General features: G+C 38.3%; 1 protein-coding gene across 2 annotated transcripts in view; it reads left to right on the plus strand.

Moving 5' to 3' along the window:
- Positions 1-20,623, plus strand: part of DPY19L4 (dpy-19 like 4) — a 54,600-nt gene extending 33,977 nt beyond the window's left edge. Inside the window, exons 13-19 of one of the 2 annotated variants that reach the window (XM_079795950.1) lie at positions 13-132; positions 1,856-1,976; positions 4,370-4,426; positions 5,063-5,145; positions 10,239-10,371; positions 12,354-12,512; positions 16,189-20,621. In XM_079795950.1, coding sequence (XP_079652076.1) covers positions 13-132; positions 1,856-1,976; positions 4,370-4,426; positions 5,063-5,145; positions 10,239-10,371; positions 12,354-12,512; positions 16,189-16,353 — 838 coding nt within the window. In that variant the 3' untranslated portion in view covers positions 16,354-20,621. Of the gene's footprint in view, positions 1-12; positions 133-1,855; positions 1,977-4,369; positions 4,427-5,062; positions 5,146-10,238; positions 10,372-12,353; positions 12,513-16,188 lie in introns of both variants that reach the window. The other variant, XM_079795949.1, reaches the window with a different exon arrangement.
- The last annotated feature ends 246 nt before the right edge of the window (positions 20,624-20,869 follow it).

The raw sequence follows: 20,869 nt of genomic DNA on the forward strand, positions 1-20,869 counted from the left end.
TCCTTTCTGTAGTGGTGAGTCCCTGGGAGAAACTGTTACTCTTGAAGATGGACGAATTGGAGAAAGGCCAGAAATAATTTATCATGTGATTCACACTATTTTTTTTGGTTCTCTTGCAATGATTATAGAAGGGTAAGTGTACTTTATTTGACCTGTTTAAAAATATATATTTTTTTATTGCCTGGCCGGTGTGACTCAGTGGTTGAGCATCAACCTATGAACCAGGAGGTCTTGGTTTTATTACTGGTCAGGGCACATGTCCTGGTTGCTGGCTTGATCCCCTGGAGGAGGCACGCAGGAGGCAGCCAATTGATGATTGGCGCGCTCTCTCTCTCTCTCTCACTCCCCCCCTCCCTTCCTGTCTGAAATCAATAAAAATATACTTTAAAAAGTTTTTAAAATATATTTTTATTGAGTTTTTAGAGAAAGAGGAAGGGGGAAAGAGAGAGAGAGAGAAGAAACATCGATGTGCAAGCAAAACATTGTTTGGCTGCCTCCTGCATGCCCCTTACCGGGGATCGAGCCTGCAATCTGGGCATGTGCCCTGGCCAGGAATAAAACCAGCAGACTTTCAGTACATGGATGATGCCCAACCAACTGTGCCATAGCATCCAGGGCTGACCTATTTTCTTAAATAAAGAAGTGTGCTTTCTAATGGTAATAGGTGGATACTTTCAATAATACATTTGTAAAACTTGGTATAATAAACAAAGTCTATAAACTTTTTTAACTTAACTGGAGTTTACAAAGGCATTTACTATTAGTTGTGGAGGTGGGTAGGAGAGTGCAGTTTAAGGAACATTTCCTAAATGGGGTGACAGTATTGAGAGAGAAATAGAGATTGGCCTGGCTGTCACTTTCCTTGTGTGTATGTAATTTGGGAAGAAGTATTTTTTGAGAACTATAAGAGGGAAGTAGCAAGAGATAATGTCTAGAAAAATAAACAGAGACCAGATTAGGTGGTTTAAAGCCAAAATTTGACAGGATCAGATTTGCTTTTTAGTAAGATCTCTCTGGCAGCAAAAATTGAGAAAGATTTGAGCAAAACAAGATTAGAAGAAAATAAACCATTAAGAAGGTGTGTGTCACAGTAGAATTTAGAGGAGAGTAGCAATGGAGATGGAAGAATGGGGCTAAAACTAAAATATTTGGGAATTGGAAACTGCATGAATCGTAGGGACTGTGGTGGAGGGCCCATAGGAAGAGCTGCAACTCAGCCAAAGGAGGACTTTTTAAAGGAAGATGTGATCAGATAGAGTCGAAGGTGAGGAAAGAAAGATGAGTATGAACTTAAAGGAGTCTGTCTGTAATGGGAATCAGAGTCTCAGGCAGAGGGGTACATTTGTACCTGGAGGGAAACACTTATATGCATTATGGGATGGCAGCATTGAGAGTGTTCTGCAAACTGTCTGGAACAATAATCATATTTAGAGATGTAATAGGAGAAAAAACTGGAAAGGCAAGTCAAGGCCATATTTTACAAGGTCCTGAAAACTATTTAGATGAGTTTTCACTTATTTCAGTAGGCACTGGGGAGCCATTAGAATTTTGAACAGCAAGTGTCTTATAGTTAGGTTTGAAGAAGATTCATTTGGCATTTGGTTGAGCTGGAGGAGAGTCTAAAGGTAGAGATGTTAATTTATAGGCTCTTGCAATAAAATACTGAGCAAGGGTTGGATTCAGAGAAATCTGTGGATTTGCATAATGCTCTAATCTCTAGAGCAGAGAGTTTGTGTTCGAGGGGATATTCTATACATATAATTCAGTGTGCATGGTATCTCCTGGAATTATAAACCAGATTGTAGTATTGGTGTTCATAGGATATCTCATATGTGACTCCTTTTGTCTTTTCCAGCTTGAAATACCTCTGGACTCCTTATGTATGCATGTTAGCAGCATTTGGTGTATGTTCTCCTGAACTTTGGACGACACTTTTCAAGTGGCTTCGATTACGAACTGTACACCCAGTGTTGTTGGTGAGTCATTGTTATTTTAGGTTAAGTACTTGTTTCTCTTCTAGTTAATGTAAATGGAAACCACATTGAATGCCATTGAAATAGCATGAGTAAATCACATTATAACTTATGGGTAGAAAGAGATCCTGTAAAAAACATTTTTAAATAATTTCTAAGTATAAAAGAAATGTATTTTAATGCAGATAACTTAAAACATAAAAGGTGAATAAAGTGAATCAGAATTTGAGAGGCTATCAAGAATTAATTTTTATATCTCTCTTGGTTTCGTTGAGATCTCTGGAATGTTTTCAGTGTGAATGGAGCATTTATACTGCCTGCTGTGTGCCATGTGCTTGGAGTACAAAGATAAGAAAAACATGATTAATTTCATCATGTAGATTATGGTCTCCTGATCATAAAAGTAGGTAATAAAAAATATTGATGCACCTGCCTGGTATAGCTCGGTGGGTTGAGTGTCATCTCATGGACCAAGAGATTCCAGGTTCAATTCCCTGTCAGGAGCACATACCTGGGTTGTGGGCTCGATCCCCAGTAGGGACATGCAGGAGGCAGCTGATTGATGTGTCTCTCTCATTGATTTTTCTATCTATCTCTCCTTTTCCCTTCCTCTCTATCTAAAAATCAATAAAAACATATATTTTTTTTAAAGTATTGATGTCGCTGAAACCGGTTTGGCTCAGTGGATAGAGCGTCGGCCTGCGGACTGAAGGGTCCCAGGTTCAATTCTGGTCAAGGGCATGTACATTGGTTGCGGGCACATCCCCAGTAGGGGGTGTGCAAGAGGCAGCTGGTTGATGTTTCTCTCTCATCGATGTTTCTAGCTCTCTATCCCTCTCCCTTCCTCTCTGTAAAAAATCAATAAAATATATTTTTTAAAAAAAGTATTCCTGTCATTGGAACATAGAGAAGGGATTCTTAATTCAGTTTTTAAGACTTTCCAGTATGACATTTGAAAGATGCTAAGTTATTAGTCAAATGAAGGGGGAAGAAAGGGTATTTGTGGTAGAAGGAATAAACACAGATAGGCAAAAAATGATGTAATTAAGGGTATAAAAACAGGAAAAGAAAGAGCATGATACATTCAGTTTTGTTAGCACATAAAATATGAGGCGAGGTGGGGCTGGTTAAGAAATGAGACTGGAGAAGTTGAAGAAGATAAGGTCACAGAGGCCTCTAAGTGTCCTGCTGTGGCACCAGGTCTTAGCCTATAGGCCAGTGGTCGGCAAACCATGGCTCGCGAGCCACATGCAGCTCGCGAGCTGCCGTTTGCCGCTCTGTTGACTAATGAGTTTGCCGACCGCTGCAATTGCCAGTAGGAAGGCATTAAGATTGTAGGCAGGGGTGTGAGAGACAGACTTACAGTTTTCTCTCCGCTCACCCTTACAGTTCTGTGAATGATAGACTTTCGGGTGACAGACTGGAGCCAGGAAAGATGCTGTCACTCAGGTACAGGCCATGGTAGATGAAAGTAACGAAAGCTTTAATTCACTGAGTGCTCAACGTGTGTCAGGTGTTTTTCAAAGCATGTCACATGCTACTCAACCCCTACAAACACCTATTGGCTAAGTTTTATTATCCAATATTGGCTAAGTATTTTATAGACAAAAAAATAAAGCCTAAACTGGTCAAATCATTTCCCTGAGATCACATAGCTTATAAGGCTGGAAATCAAGATTCACATCTAGGTTTTTCTTATTGCAAAGCCCATTCAATTCATACTGTGCTATACTGGAGGGAAAAGAAAAGGTAGAAGATTAATAAGACTTGGTGCCTGTTAAGTGTGGGAGAATGAGGAAAAGGGAGAAATCATTGTTGTTTTCTATGTTTCTGGTTTATATGACTGTGGATAATGGGGTCACCAATGAACATGGGACAATAAGGAGAAAGACCTGGGAAGGAAGATGATGAATAATTACCTTTAATATTAGTCATGTTGTATTTTGCCAGTTTTTCCCCAAGAAATTTATACATTCTTATTGTAGCATACCAGTGTATTGATGTATATTAGCTGTTTTGCCTGTTATTTCATTGTCTTTTTGTTGTTGTTAGTGTTTTAGGTAGCAGTTCAGGAACCTTTGTGTACTCTTCATAACTTAAATTCCTGTCAAAATGGCCAAATATTGATCTGCTATTTGAAATACATGTGTGTTGCTGTTTTTATGTTCTGCCTTAAAATTATATAGTAAATATATATGTTTCACTTTACCTTCAAGTTTAATATGTCTTAAATTTATCATTGGTCTTCAGCCATCTCACTTCGTGAGCTAGGTTTCATGCTGACTTAAATTTGTATAACTATATTGATATGTGCTTTGTCACAGAGTCAGTGTCTAGTACTTTAAAGTACAATCTGAAATATATTTATTCATAACTCTTTTGCTTTCATATTTTAGGCTCTTATTCTGAGCATGGCTGTGCCCACTATAATAGGTATCAGCTTATGGAAGGAGGTAAGAAAATCACATTTTTGTATTAAAACTTTATCTATAAGGTAGATATGTGTGTAGGATATTTATATTGAAATGCTATTTTAACAAAATAAAGTCTGGTATTCTTAGTAATGCTTAATTTTTTTTTATCATTAAGAACATAATATAAAAGCTAAAATATGTTTAGAATGCCATCTGATGCAATTTTCTGTTGTCTAATACTGTCATTAATTCAATTTATAATTGGCAAAGGAAATTGTTGAATAAACCAGTCTTTATATTAAAAAGTATTTTGGCAACTCCAAAATGTAAATATTTGTAAAATAATATAAATTCTTTGGATTATAATATAGCATGAAACTAATCGCCAATAAACATGTGAACTATTTGACCCCAAATTAATTAATTAAATTATTTATGATGTGTGTGCATAAAAGACACAACTAGTAATTGCTTGGTAATTATAAAATTACTTATTGAGTCTAGACAGTAAATTAACCATGAAATAGTTGATTTGGGTTGAGAAGATTGAGCAGGTCACTGTCAGAACAATGTTCTAAAATTGTTTGTAAAAAAAGTCTCTTTTCAAATACTCTGGAAAAGTTTTAAACTTTCTAGATACTTATACGTTGGGTGGGTTTTGTTTTTGCATTTTAGTTTTTTCCAAGATTAATGACAGAATTAACTGAACTACAAGAATTCTATGACCCAGATACAGTGGAACTTATGACCTGGATAAAGTAAGAACTGAACTACCCAATATTGTTGTTAAACTATTAATTAATCATTGTGTACTATCTTATGGATTCAGGGTAAATAATAATGTTTTTTCAAATTCTCATAAAATTTATGAGAATTTTTGAGTATTTATCAGTATTTTTAGGGATATTTAATTTTTTATTGGACTTATAAATCTAATTTTCTAATTGAACTCATCTCCTTTGAAAATATAGCATTGATAAGTCTGAAATTTGAGACTCTCTTCCATCAAACACCTAGAAATGTGGAATAAAAAGGGACAAATACCCCACGCTTCACCACCAAGAGGCCCAATACCTTCTTTTATTTTTCTTTAATTTTTAATTTTTTAAAATATATTTTATTGATTTTTTTACAGATAGGAAGGGAGAGGGATAGAGAGTTAGAAACATCAATGAAGGAGAAACATTGATCAGCTGCCTCCTGCACACCTCCGACTGGGTATGTGCCCGAAACCAAGGTACATGCCCTTGACCAGAATCAAACCTGGGACCCTTCAGTCCGCAGGCCAACGCTCTATCCACTGAGCCAAACCGGTTAGGGCCCAACACCTTCTTTTAGATGCAGGGTCTCTCTGTCCTTTGGTCTGCCCAAATAAACTCTTTGGGAGGAAAAAAAAAAAAAGGAACAAATACCTTTTATTTGGATAGTCAAAAGGATGTTTCTTTTGCCCTAGGTTGGAGATGGACAAATGGTGGATTGCTAGTCTTGGTAACCAAAGTTACCAGGATTTTCAATTTTAATTTTATTGCCCACCCAATACAAGAGATATGATTTAGGCCTATGGAAGCAGAGAATTATAATTGAGACAACTTTCCCATCCCGATATATATATATATATATATACTAGAGGCCCGGTGCACGAAATTCGTGCACGGGGTGTTCCTCAGCCCAGCCTGCACCCTCTCCAATCTGGGACCCCTCGAAGGATGTCTTACAGGGATCAGGCCTAAATCGGCAGTTGGACATCCCTCTCACAATCCGGGACTGCGGCTCCAGCTGCTCACCTGCCTGCCTGCTTGCCTGATTGCCTCTAACCACTCTGCCTGCTGGCTTGCTCACCCTCAACTGCTCCCCGCTGCCGGCCTGCTCGCCCCCAAATGCCCCCCCGCCAGCCTGATCACCCCCAACTGCCACCCCTGCTGGCCTGCTCGTCCCCAACTGCCCCCCCCCCCTTTGCTGGCCTGCTTGCCCCCTCCTTTTCTCCCCACTGGCCTGCTCACCCCCAACTGCCCCCCTGCTGGCCTGCTCACTCCAAACCGCGCCCCCCCCACTGTCCTGATCACCTCCAACTGATCCCCACTGATGACCTGCGCACCCCCAACTGGCCCCCCTGCTGGTCTGCTTACCCCCATTGGCCCCTGCTATCCCATCCTGGCCTGATCAACCCATGGCGACCCATGGTCCCAGTCCCTCCTTTTCTTCTTCTTCTTCTTTTTTTTTTTATCACCTCCTTGAGTGGAGGCCAGGGCTGGCTGGAAGCAAGTATCTAGGATTTATTTATCTTCTATAATTGAAATTTTATAGCGTTGAGCAGAGGCCAGGGCCAGCCACGGTGGGCGGGAAGCTTGGCTTCCTTTATTGCCGGGGGCAACTCAAGCCTCCTGCTTGCTCCAGCTCCGTGGCTGCCGCCACTTTTTTTTTTTTTTTGCCATTTAAAAAATATATATATATTTTATTGATTTTTTTACAGAGAGGAAGGGAGAGGGATAGAGAGTTAGAAACATTGATGAGAGAGAAACATCAATCAGCTGCCTCCTGCACACCCCCTACTGGAGATGTGCCTGCAACCAAGGTACGTGCCCTTGACCGGAATCGAACCTGGGACCCTTGAGTCTGCAGGCCGACGCTCTATCCACTGAGCCAAACCGGTTTCGGCTGCCGCCATTTTTTGGGGGATTTATTTATTTTCTATAATTGAAACTTTGTAGCCTTGAGCGGAGGCCAGGGCCGGCCAGGGCGGGTGGGAAGCTTGGCTTCCTCCATTGCTGGGGCAACCCACGCCTCCTGCTTGCTCCAGCTCTGTGGTTAGCCGCCATCTTGGTTGGGATTTATTTATCTTCTATAATTGAAACTTTGTAGCCTTGAGCAGAGGCCAGGACCGGCCAGAGCGGGCGGGAAGCTTGGCTTCCTCCATTGCTGGGGCAACCCAAGCCTCCTGCTTGCTCCAGCTCTGTGGCCGGCCGCATTCTTGGTTGGGTTAATTTGCATAGTCACTCCTGAATGGCTGGTGGGCGTGGCTTGGCATAGCGAAGTGATGGTTAATTTGCATGTTTCTCTTTTATTAGTGTGGATATGACTAAGGGGCTCTCAAAGAGTAACACTATCAGTTTAAAGGATAGACTAGCAAAAGATCCATCCAGTGGTAGAGAAAAATTATAAGAAAGCATGACCTTTTTGACCTCAGCTCTTGGTTAAAAAGATCACTCTCTGAATTTGTAGCAATGGATCTTAATTAACAAGGGTTTGTAGTTTGAAATTATACTTGACTAATCTAGGAAACCCCAAATCAAGAAATCAACATAAAAAGTGGCTCTGGGGTAGTCTAGAACACCTGATATATCCTCAACCCAGACTTAAAGGGTTCCACAAATAAAATTTCATGAAGATTATCTGTAAAATTACAAAACACACGAGGAAACAGTCTACAACAAGAATCAAGCTCTCTAGAATTAGACCTTCAGTAAAATTTGTGTCGGTTAGCTTTATGGCATAGCAGACTACCACAAAATTTAGTGGCTTATAAATAATAAACTTATTATTTTGCCCCATTTTGAGTGTTAGCAGTGGGGGGGATTCTTCTGGTCCAGGCCAGCTCAGCTGGGATTGGGTAGTCTGGCATGGCCTCTCTCACATGTCTAGGTTTGGGGTAGGTATCAGCTGAGGGAATGGAATTGACTTGTCCATGTGCCTCTCATCATCCAGCCCAGGTTAGCCTCAGCTAATTTACAAGGTAGTGGTTGTAGAGTTCCCAAGAGCAGCTAGAGAGGGCAAGTCTAAATGTTTACCATGTTTTGTCTCTGCTCACCTTATGTTTCCTGTTGTTTGTTGGCCAGAGCAAGTTACATACCCAAGACCAGGTTCCTCCTAGAGAATAGCTATAGGGAGAAGAATACCTGTGGCCATTTTGCATCCAGTTTGTCCCATGGATGGAGACTGAAATAATTACACTGAAAAGTATTGAACACATAGAAGAAGAACCTGCAAGGTGAAAGAGAATGAAACACTATCAAAAAGAGACCTGGAAACTGTGGAGGAAAAAAAAAAATTTCTAGAAATGATGACTAGGTTTATAGAATAGGTATATAGAAATGAGAATAGGTCTTATTATAAGGTCTTATATTGTAATGACACCCCTCGATTATCTCATATATATAAAATTTGTTTTCTTTAGATCACCGTTAACTATTGCTCATTAATACTTTTTGTGAATTGTATTTACCATTGTGGAACACTGACTATTTAGGTTTGTGTTGTTGTCATTAACAAAAGAGGGAGTTACATCTCTGTGAGATTTATCATAATTTGTATTTTCAAAAACAGCAAAGGCCCAAATGTAGGACTTTGTACATCACACAGTTGGACATTTCAGTCTTATGTTTGTTTCCCCATTACTGAGTGCTCCCAGAGGACAATGGGTATGTGCCGTCTCTTTATTCCCAGAAGAGGCACTATCCCCAACACCTGGTGGGTGGATGCTGGTACAGGGAGCTCATAAATAAACGAAGGCAATAGAGGAGACCCTTGGGACCTGCTTCTGGGTTTCCTAGTCTTGTAGGTGGCATCTACCTGGGACTTTGGATCATGGTTCAGGGCAGAGACGTTCTATATGTGATATCTGGAGACAGATATGTGGTAAAGGTAGGGAAGGAGGAGGAGGATAGATGGATTTGGAACGAGTTGGATTGTGATTGTTAATATTTGCAAAAAGATGAATTTGAGAAATCACAGTATTACTGTTGAATTGATTACACTATATAAAATAGTATGTTCCTATCACTATATCCCATTACCCTGCACTGTTTTTTTGTTTTTTTTTTCAGTTTTTAAAATTTTTTTTAAATCCTCACTCGAGGATATCTTTATTAATTTTAGAGAAAGAGGAAGGGAGAGGGAGAGAGAGAGAGAAAGAAACATTGATGTGAGTGAAACATCAATCAGGAGGCAGTTGGGAATTGAACCCAAAATCTGGGCATGGGCCGTCACCAGGAATCAAACCCATGACCCTTCTGTGCATGGGACATGGCTCCAACCAACTGAACCACACTGGCCAGGACACCCTTTGTTGTTTTTTAATAACATTATTGCCACATGATTTATATGTTTACTAGAGGCCCGGTGCACGAATTTGTGCACAGGTGGGGTCCAGCTGCCCCCCCCCCCCCCCCATGAGGGCCAATCGGGCCTGGCCAGTGGGGGGAAAGGAATGCAGAAGGTTGTCTGGCCAGCCCCACCCCCAATCCATCCCCCATGGGGGCCAGCCAGGGGGAGGTGTTGCCCCCGATCGGGCCAGTTGTCCGGCTGCAGTGCGAGTCATAGCCATCAGTTGTTCCATCATTCCAGTCACTTGGCTTTTATATATATAGATTGTCTTCAAGCAAGGATCTTATCTCCACCCCCGTCCTTAAAAAAATTTCTGTATCTTCTGCACTCAGAATCATTCCTAATACATAGTAGATGCTCAGTTTATTTTTGAATGAATCCATAAATAAAATGAAGTGAAGGCTGACATTGAAACATAAGTATAAAATATATTGTAAGCCCTAACCAGTTTGGCTCAGTGGATAGAGCGTCGGCCTATGGACTGAAGGGTCCCAGGTTCGATTCCAGTCAAGGTCATGTACCTTGGTTGCAGGCACATCCCCAGTAGGGGGTGTGTAGGAGGCAGCTGATCGATTTTTCTCTCTCACTGATGTTTCTAACTCTATCCCTCTCCCTTCCTCTCTGTAAAAATCAATAAAATATATTTTAAAAATAAAATGTAAATTGCCTGGTATTTCAGAGTTTATATAAATGAGTGATCTAAGTAGTGTATTTACCTTCCCAGTGTCTAAATCTCTATGGTTCTTTGCAGAAGGCAAGCTCCAATTGCAGCTGTGTTTGCAGGGAGTCCACAGTTAATGGGTGCGATTAAATTATGCACTGGATGGATGGTGACAAGCTTGCCTCTTTACAATGATGATGATCTTCTCAAGAGAAATGAAAATGTAAGGCATTTTAGATGCTATATTTGGATCTTTTTTAACATCACTCCATTTTAGTATAGTTTTGTAATGATGCATATGTTCCTGATTAGCTGGGAAAATCCAAATAATTTTAAAAGGGTTAATTAGCTTTAATTTTTAAAAAGCTGCTTAATATCATTGTTCTCAAATTATTAAGGAAAGAAGTCAATTAATGTCTTGATGCACTTTGTATTTCCAAGCTAAAAATCTATTACACTTTGGTTTATGTTTCAGTGTGGGCTATTATACTTAGTATAACGTTAGAATGGTATCTAGTTACTTAATGTTCAGAGACCATATCATTTGAGTTAGACACATATCTATAATTAATAACATGTGACTGATTTTTGTATGATCCCCGATGCCACTGATTCTCAAACCTGGGACAACTATGCCCCTAGGGGACATTTGGCAATGTTTGGAGACATGATCTAATTAGAGCATATCCCCATACAAGAATCAACTAATGAATGCCTAAATAAGTGGAACAACAAATCGATGTCATCTATCTATCTATCTATCTATCTATCTATCTATCTCTCATCTATCTATCTACCCCTTCCTTTCTCTCTCAAATCAATTTTTTTAAAAAAATTAAAAAAAATTGAAAAGAAAAATGCATAGTAATCAAAACTTGAGTTTTAGGCATCCTTGGCTCATTCAGTATTTTGTGACAATGGTCAAGTTATTTTTAACCTTGCTGACTTTATTTTATGTATAGAATGAGTATAAAATACTCTGATACATGGTAATATAAAAGATTAAATTATCACAACTTAATGATAAAAAGACAAATTAATTTAAAAATGGACAAAGGCCATTCGCAACAACAGGGATGAATCTTGAGTGCACTATGTTAAGTGAAATAAGTCAGATAGAGAAAGACAATATTGTATGATTTCACTTATATATTAAATTTTTAAAAGCCAAATTCATAGAAATATGGAGTGCTTACCAGGGTCTAGAGGGTAGGAAATTGGGAGATGTTGGTCAAAGGATACAAACTTCCAGTTATAGGATGAATAAGTTCTAGGGATCTAATGTACGAAATGGTGAGTATAGTTATTAATGCTGTATTTTATACTTGAAAGTTGCTAAGGGAGTAGATCTTAAATCTACCACAAAAAAAGAAATGGTAGTTATGTGACATAATGGAGGCTAACATTATGGTGGCAATCATTTTGCCATATTTAAATATATTAAATTAGCGCATTGTATACTTTAAATGTGTATGATGTTATGTATTAATTATATTTCAATAAAGCTGGGGGGAAATGGGCTAAGGACTTGAATGTAGCCCTAGTTGGGTAGCTCAATTGGTTAGAGCAGTGGTCGGCAAACTCATTAGTCAACAGAGCCAAATATCAACAGTACAACGATTAAAATTTCTTTTGAGAGCCAAATTTTTAAAACTTAAACTTCTTCTAACGCCACTTCTTCAAAATAGACTCGCCCAGGCCATGGTATTTTGTGGAAGAGCCACACTCAAGGGGCCAAAGAGCCGCATGTGGCTCGCGAGCCGCAGTTTGCCGACCACGGGGTTAGAGCATCATCCTTATATGAAAGGTTGTGGGTTTGATCCTGGTCAGGGCAACCAATGAATGCATAAATAAGTGGAACAACAAATCAGTGTTTCTCAATCTCTCTCTCTCTCTCTCTCTCACACCCCTCCCTCATTCTCTTCCCCCTTTCTCGCTCTCTAAAATCAGTAAGTAAATAAAAATTTAAGAATATAAAAAAGACTTGAATGTACATTTCTCCAAAGAAGATATACAAATGGCTAATTACATAGGAATACTTTTATAAACTTCCTGAGGACAGGAATCAAGTTTCAGTGCATATCTTTATTTTCTACAGATAGTACTCAGTACTAAGAACATAGTAGAGAAAAATTAATGTATAGTTTTGATTAACAAAAGTTTTAAATGTCCTTTAAAATAACTGTTTTAATTATATTCTTTCAGATCTATCAAATCTATTCAAAGCGATCTGCTGAGGATATTTATAAAATACTGACATCTTACAAAGCTAATTACCTAATTGTAGAGGATGCTATCTGCAATGAGGTGGGAACCACGCGAGGCTGTAGGGTTAAAGATTTATTAGATATTGCAAATGGCCATGTAAGTAACCATTTGGAAATGAATTCTTTTTGATAAAAATGGTTTTATTTAAACTTGTAATATTCAAACATAATTTGGGAACTTAGCTAAGAATTAAAAGTTATATAACAACTAGAGGCCCGGTGCACGAAATTCAGGCAATGGGGGCGGGTCCCTCAGCCCAGCCTGCACCCTCTCACAATCCGGGACCACTCACTCCTTACCGCCCGCCTGCTTGCTGCTTCTTACTACTTAGCTTGTTGCTCCTTAGCGTTGCCGTGGAAGCAGGAGAGGCTCCCACCACCACTGCTGCATTCACCAGCCTTGAGTCTGGCTTCTGGCTGAGTGGCCTGTGGGAGCGCACTGACCACCAGGGGGTAGCTCCTGTGTTGAGCGTCTGCCCCCTGGTGGTCAGTGCGCATCATAGTGACCAGTTATTCTAATAATTCCACCATAACGGTTGCTTAGGCTTTTATTATATAGAATAGAGGCCCAGTGCACGAATTCATGCACAGGTGGGGTCCGGCCCCAATCGGCAGATTGGGGCTGGTCCTGTCAGGAGGAGGAGATGGTGGGAGGTTGGCCGGCGGGTCTGCCCTGATCAGGGCTCCAATCAGGGCCGAGCCGGCCTCGGGGAGGGGCTGCAGGCGGTTGACCAGCTGGCCCTGCCCCTGATTGGGGTGGTGGGGACAATCGGGTGGGGCCGGCCAGGGGGAGGGGCCGCAGGAGGTTGGCTGGCTGGCCCCGCCCCCTATTGGGGTAGGGGTGTGGGGCCAGCTGGGGGGAGGGGTTGCGGGCCGATCAGGGTGGTGAGGGCCCATCGGTGGTGGGGTCGGCCAGGGGGAGGGGCTGCAGGAGGTTGGCTGGCTGGCCCTGCCCCCTATTGGGTTAGGGGGGTGATCAGGGGCGGGGCTGGCCAGGGGGAGGAGCTGTGGGCCGATTGGGGTGGGGTGGGCTGGTCAGGGGAGGGGCCATGGGAGGTTGGCCACTGGCCCTGCCCCTAATTGGGGTGGGAGAGGCCAATCAGGCAGGGCCAGCTGTGGCGGGGGCGCCCCAGGAAGTTGGCCCAGCTCCATCCCTCAATCAGGCCGCTTCACTGGCCGCAGTGGGCGTCATAGCGACCAGTTGTTACAGCATTACGGTCACTGGCTTTTTATATATATAGATGGGCGGAACTTACTAAAAGTAGTTTGAAATATTTTTTCTTTTTAAATATATTTTATTTATTTTTTTACAGAGAGGAAGGGAGAGGAATAGAGAGTTAGAAACATCGATGAGAGAGAAAGATTGATCAGCTGCCTCCTGCACACCTCCTACCGGGGATGTGCCCTCAACCAAGGTACATGCCCTTGACCGGAATTGAACCCGGGACCCTTCAGTCCGCAGACCGACGCTCTATCCACTGAGCCAAACCGGTTTCGGCTGAAATATTTTTTCAATATACAAAAGAAAAGTTGGATATTTTTTGGGGGGAGATTTTTTTCCAATACATGGATTTCTTATTTATTACCTATACTATGCATGTTCAACATTTATAAACCAAAGATGGCCAGGGTTATAAAGTACAGCATAAAGAATATAGTCAGTAATAGTGTGATAGCTATGTACCATGCCAGGTGGGTACTAGAAATATCAGAGGGAACACTTTGTAAAGTATATGATTGTCTAACTACTATGCTATACATCTGAAACAGATACAAAATAATACTGAAAAAAAACATTAAAAATGAAAAGCTGATATAATTTGATTTGAATGATGATTTTAACTCAATGTTATATTCTTCTTTTAAAATATGTTTTTGTTGATTTGAGAGAGAGAGGAAGGGAGAGGGATAGAGATAGAAACATTGATCACCTGCCTCCTGCACACCCCTCACTGGAGATTGAGCCTGAAACCCTGACATGGGCCCTGAATGAGAATCAAATCGTGACCTCCTGGTTCATGGGCCAATGCTGAACCACTGAGCCACCCCAGCTGGGCAGTATTACATTCTTATGTTGAGAAATTTATTGTAATTTGATACATATCTACTGCCTTACCTCTCAGTCTGTAGTGTATAATGTATGTCTAGCAATGAAGAGGACTGGCAGGGGAGTGTTGTCTGGAATGGGTACCTTTACTCCTGGGAAAGTTGAGTGTGGAGGCCCTTAGGAAAAGTTTATTAGGTCATTAGGTTATTCTAGGTAGGAGTGCACATTCTGTTCAGGTTGTGGCCCATATTTTTTCTGCTCTTTCCTAAATAATTGTCTTATCAGACCAGTTTGGAGGTGAGAAATTAGTTTTTATGATTTTCATCTTTCTCTTTCTTCATGACCCCTTAAATTTGTAATATAAACTTACTCTGTTTTCTGCTACATGTATTTTGAATTTTCTCTGTTGGTACTTGATGTCTGAGATCTTTTGCTTAATTGGTGACAAAATGGAATTTTAGTAAACATCACAGGTATTCAGTAATTACTGTATTGCTAGCTGAAGCCTTTTTATTCTGCTTTTAGCTACCTTTATGCTCCCTTTCGAAGATCAGGTTACTTGCATATAATGCCAGGCATGGACTTAAAGCTAATCTATCATTTTACTCTTAAAGTTGGCTCTCTGACATCTTTTGTTGGCATTAGAATAACATTTAGTGTTTTATTATAGAAAATCTTCAAGCTAGCTATGCTATCTTGGTGAACATCATTAAGGTGGGAGTGTAAAGGTGTACACTGGATAAATCACAAAAATTTACTTGTTGCCCTAACCGGTTTGGCTCAGTGGATAGAGCGTCGGCCTGTGGACTCAAGGGTCCCAGGTTTGATTCTGGTGAAGGGCATGTACCTTGGTTGTGGGCACATACCCAGTAGGGAGAGTGCAGGAGGCAGCTGATCGATGTTTCTCTCTCTTGATGTTTTTTTTTTTTCTCTTTTTTTTTTTTCTCTCTTGATGTTTTTAACTCTCTATCCCTCTCCCTTCCTCTCTGTAAAAAATCAATAAAATATATTTTTAAAAAATTTACTTGTTTACTGGATAATTGTAAGTCAGTTTTATACCAGGAGAAATGTTTGAATATACACTAAGAATATATCCCTGGCCAGTGTGGCTCAGTTGGTTAGTGTCGCCCTGTGAACCAAATCATAGTGGGTTCAATATTTGGTCAGGGCACATACCCAGGTTGCAGCCCAATCCCAGTTGGGTGCATGTGGGCAGTAGCCGATAGATGTTTCTCTCTCACATTGATGTTTCTCTCTCTTAAATCAAAATTTTAAAAATACAGGATTAAGCAAAAGTAGTTTACAGTTGTGAGTATGCAGAAACAGAGTTTATTCTTCTATTACCTATTAGCGTATTATTTTCTATATGAACAACTGTAAACCTACTTTTGCCCCACCCTGATGTTCATTTCTCAGCCATGATAAGGTTCTTAATGGAATATAGAGATATAGCCTTCTACATTTTAGGATTAAATATTTTAAAAATTAGAAACACTTTATACTGGTTTCTCAATCTCAATGGGACGCTCAGAAATTTAGTGTATATGGTTATTCTCTTAATGAAGAGACTCTATTCACCAAACAATATGAGATGTTCACTGAACAATGTGAGATAGTTCATGTTTAGCATAATATATTTCCTTATGAATGTAGTCATTTGTACATTGATTTTATTTATCCTATAACTTAATAAGCTTTTAATATTATGTTTCATATCTCTTGATAGGTGGTTTGTGAAGAGGGTGACAAGTTAACCTACTCAAAATATGGGCGATTTTGTCATGAGGTCAAAATTAACTATTCTCCATATGTGAATTATTTCACTAGAGTGTATTGGAACAGATCCTACTTTGTATATAAAATCAACACTGTGATATCCTTTCAGTCTTGAAAATAGCAGAGACTTATTCCATCTGAAGTAAAATGTTAATTTTCTTCTACCAATGGGGTGTCTTTTTGGAAATCAGAGTATGGACATTTGAAGTGTTGCTGCTGCTTTTCCTCTCCTGCCGTTAACTGGACCCAGAGTTCTGTGGGGAATGGAAGATTAAGCATCACTGGCCTTTGGTAAAATGTTCAATCTTACCGCTCTGCAGTATTCCAGCCAGCGACTCTTCTGACTGTTACATAGTCTTTAAAGATTTCACCTTCCAAACTGTTATAAAAATTTCCTCAGAAATCTTTATTTTATCATAACATTGATCTTGAATTTGAATATATTCAAGGTCTGAGTATAGTTCTCAAACATAACATTTAATATATACTTAATATGATATAATTATAGAATAGAAGAAGAGAATTATTCTTACATTCAAGGCAGTTTCTAAAGGTGTTTTATGCTTTATAATAGGACTGAAATATTACAATAAAAAGCTAACGTAAATGTTAGCTGAAAATATGTGGCATTAAATTAAAATGGAAATGGCATAAAGGAAAGTGATTTTTAAGGATATATATATAAAGATATATCCAGATTTTCCATGATACTGCTCTCATCTGCTGCTTATCTAAGTGAGCACTTTCTTAGTAATTTACATAGTGCATGATATTGCATTTTATTACTTTATGACTTTTAAGTGGTTAGCTTTTGTCACTTATGCTCATAAACTTAATATGAATTTGTTATATAGTAACTTGTTAAATAGTTACTTGATAAATAGTAACTCTTTTTTTATATATATATTTTATTGATTTTTTACAGAGAGGAAGGGAGAGAGATAGAGAGCTAGAAACATCTATGAGAGAGAAACATCGACCAGCTGCCTCCTGCACACCCCCCACCGGGGATGTGCCCGCAACCAATGTACATGCCCTTGAACGGAATCGAACCTGGGACCCTTTGGTCCGCAGACCGATGCTCTATCCACTGAGCCAAACCGGTTTCGGCAATAGTAACTCTTTTCACCTACATATTTTTTAAAACAGACATTTATAAGAATGTTGATCAGGTTTTTAAAAAATACAAATATGGTATTTATAACCTATTCACATGTTTTGTACTAAAATATTAGGTAAAAAATTGTTATCAGAATAAAAATATGTACACTAAAACGAGCTACAGTTTCTGGAGATATGTGCAGATGCTGTTAAATATACCTCTGTTTACCGATGGGCGTATTATAAAACAGAAGTGCTATTATTTGTGAAACCGTGAGGCAGTCTTCAACATTAAGAACAAAATGACAATTGTAAAATTCACAGCTCTTAGTTTCCCTAAGTTAAATATTTTTTTTTTTTTGTGCCGTGACTCGGATTAAATATTTTCATATTTTAATCATTTATTAAAAGAAAATCTAAAATGACTTATTTGGCTAGGATGGGATGTATGTTTATTTTTATCTTGTATATCTGTTTAGTGACCAGGTTTTCAAAGTGCTGTAAAAATTAGTTTCACTACTCTACATTAAAAGGGAGCATCTTTCTATTATCTTTATTTTCTGTAATATATTTTAAAAGTACCAAGGCACATTCATGCTTAGACTAGCTTTAGGATGCTTTGCTCTTTTGGAGCTTAAGAATTGTTTGATGGCTGTGTCATATCTGGTGCATTAATTTTATTAGTTCTCATGCTTTTATGTAATTTTTAACAAAGTTAGCTGTAGGCAGGGTATTTCAGGTTCTCTATACATCTTAATAGAGAGTCACTAATATTTAGCTTCAAGCCTTATAAAACTATTTCCATAGTTAACCTAATTACGTAGAATATGTAAAACATTGTGATTTAAAACTCAGCTCGCATATTTTGAAAGGGAAATAGAGCAGCCTATTTTCTATGCAGCATGAAATATTTAATTGAATTTTTATTGATTTACATTATGATCAAATATGCAGAATTAGTTCGGTGTGTTTTTGTTGTTTTATTTTTGTTTGTGGCATATTAGTAAGTTGCTTTTGCTTCTGTCAACTTATTTCTTAAATAAAACAGATTTGGAGAAATTTTTAGTTGAATTTTCGAAATAATGAATTTTTCATTCAGCATGTTCAAAAGGAAAATGTGATCTTCAATATAGAAATAATGATACTGGATATGAGAAGTAAGCTTATTTGTTTCTATTTTAACTGTAGTTAAAACAATAGTACTGGAACTGAGTGCATTTAGTTAATTTCCTTATTTGTAGAGTAACAAATGATTAAACATTCTGTAAGTAATCCTCTTTGGGTAACTTACAGTTGTTAGGTTTGACAATAAAGATCTATTATGTGCCCTCGCTGGTCAAGGGCACGAACCTGGGTTGCAGGCTCCACCCTGGCCCTGGCCCTGGCCCTGGTTGGGGCATGTGCAGGAGGCAACCAATCAATGTGTTTCTGTCACATTGATATTTCTGTCTGTCTTTTCCTTTCTCTTCGACTCTCTCTAAAAATCTATGGAAAAATATCCTTGGGTGAGGATTAAAAAAAAAAATCTGTTATGTAAGGAGCAAAGTTTGTGGTATTTGTGTGGAAGGAATTTCTTTAAGAAACATAAAACATACTTTGCCCTTAAAAACATTGAAATAAGTGCCTTAACTTCATTTCAAAGTTTACTTTTTATTTTTGAAAAAATATTATCCATTTCTTTTTTTTCCATAAGAAGAATTTGGTAACTTTTTCCTTATTAAGCACAACCTCACTATTCTGTTTTCACTAAGGGCAGAGATGAGATTTCTAGCTTGCTAAATTCATTTATTTATTTGCATTTGTGAAGTAAACTAGTTGATACTATTTTGTCTCCCAAATGCAAAACAATCCAACAAATAAAACTTACTTGATAAGGTCTGTGACTTTGACTCTGCTGGTTTCTATTTTTCTACCTTTGGCATCTGTATCTTGGTGCTTTTTGTTAGACTGGTGGGTTTTACAACCTCAGGAGTATGCGTTGTACTTTGGAACTTTTTTCTTTATTACTTGTGTATAGACAGTATGTTTTTCAGGATATTAACCCACATAATGCCTCTATGTCGGGGCACTCTTCCACACAGTCCAGATTGATTCAAGGAAAAGCAGAAATGGAGGTCAAAGTGTGTTACAAGTTAGCGCTGAAAAATACGCTTTAAAAAATTATGAATTTTTTGAAGGACACAGTGAATCTGATTAAACTGTTTTGTTTTTGAAAAATTGTTTTTTGGCCCGTTTATTTTGAACTGTTAAAAAACATCTTGATGCCTTTTGTGGGTAAAACTAGTGCCTCTCTTTATAAAATTGGTGGGGTTTCTAAAAGTTGTATGTCAGTTGATTTTTTTTTTTGGTATGTTTATTTTAAATGCATGAATATTTAGAGGGCATATGTTATGAATTATTCTGTATATTTAAGAGCCTTCTGTAAAGCAAATAACTACTTCCTGACTTGCATCTCAAAATATTCTCTGTTTATTGGTCCAGTTTTTAAAATAGTTTTTGCTATTTGCTAATAGTTTTAGATCCCAATATGTATTAAAAGTATAGCTCTAAAAAAGTTGCAAATGAAATTGAACAATTGCTTATTGAAAAAATGGCTTATTATTAAGTTTTTTAATGTATAGAGTTAACAGTTTAAATAAAATTAGAGGACAAAATTGCAAAGGAATATATTTGATTCAACTATGTTTCATCCATTAAGATTTCTAAACATTAAACTTGTTTTTCATAATAAAAAAGATTTGCTGGATTTAGTATAAAGGCATCTTGGAACCATTTCTGTTTATAAGTTTCTTAGAATTTGCAATATTTTAATCTCGGCATATATAATCCTACGTGCAGTTCTATAGGAGATACACTGAACATCTGACCGTTATAATTAGTGGAATAATAGTATCAGAAAGAAACATGCATTCCAGACATATGGTTTGAAATATTTCCTAAAGAATCCTTTCGTATTTTATGGTAATAGCTTTGTACAGCTGTGTAACAAAGATGAATACAACTAGTTTTATGTATGTTGACTTATGAATTATATCAATTACATTGAATATTTAGATTAAATGTGTTCCTCCTATAACTAAGGTTATGTCTTTGCAAAAGAATAAAAATTAATTTCAATATGTATAAATCCTTTAAAAGAGTTGGGGTATCAACTAGTTTACTTCACATTTTTATAATGTATATCTATTACCATGAATGAAATTATTTCATGCTTAATTACACTCCCTGTGTTTCCATAACAAAATTCTTTAAAAATGTTTAAGTTATTTTTTATTTATATATAACCCTTGAGTTCTCGTAACTAGTGTTTTTCCAGTACGTATTTTTTATATTGAACATAGCTGGTGCTTTCCCATCATACCAGTCTTTCCTAGAAAATGGATCAGCCACTTTCTTCTTGGCTCCCTCTTGGCCACCTTTCGTAAGGCACTTGTTCTTGTGGACCACCATGGTACTTCTCAGAGAGCCAAAGGCACCTGAACTGATGTTTTTTCCCCGAGGGGCAGGAGAAAAAAAAATTAAATATATTT

This window comes from Cnephaeus nilssonii (genome assembly GCF_951640355.1).
Source record: "Cnephaeus nilssonii genome assembly, chromosome: 18".
Classification (NCBI taxonomy): Eukaryota; Metazoa; Chordata; class Mammalia; order Chiroptera; family Vespertilionidae; genus Cnephaeus; species Cnephaeus nilssonii.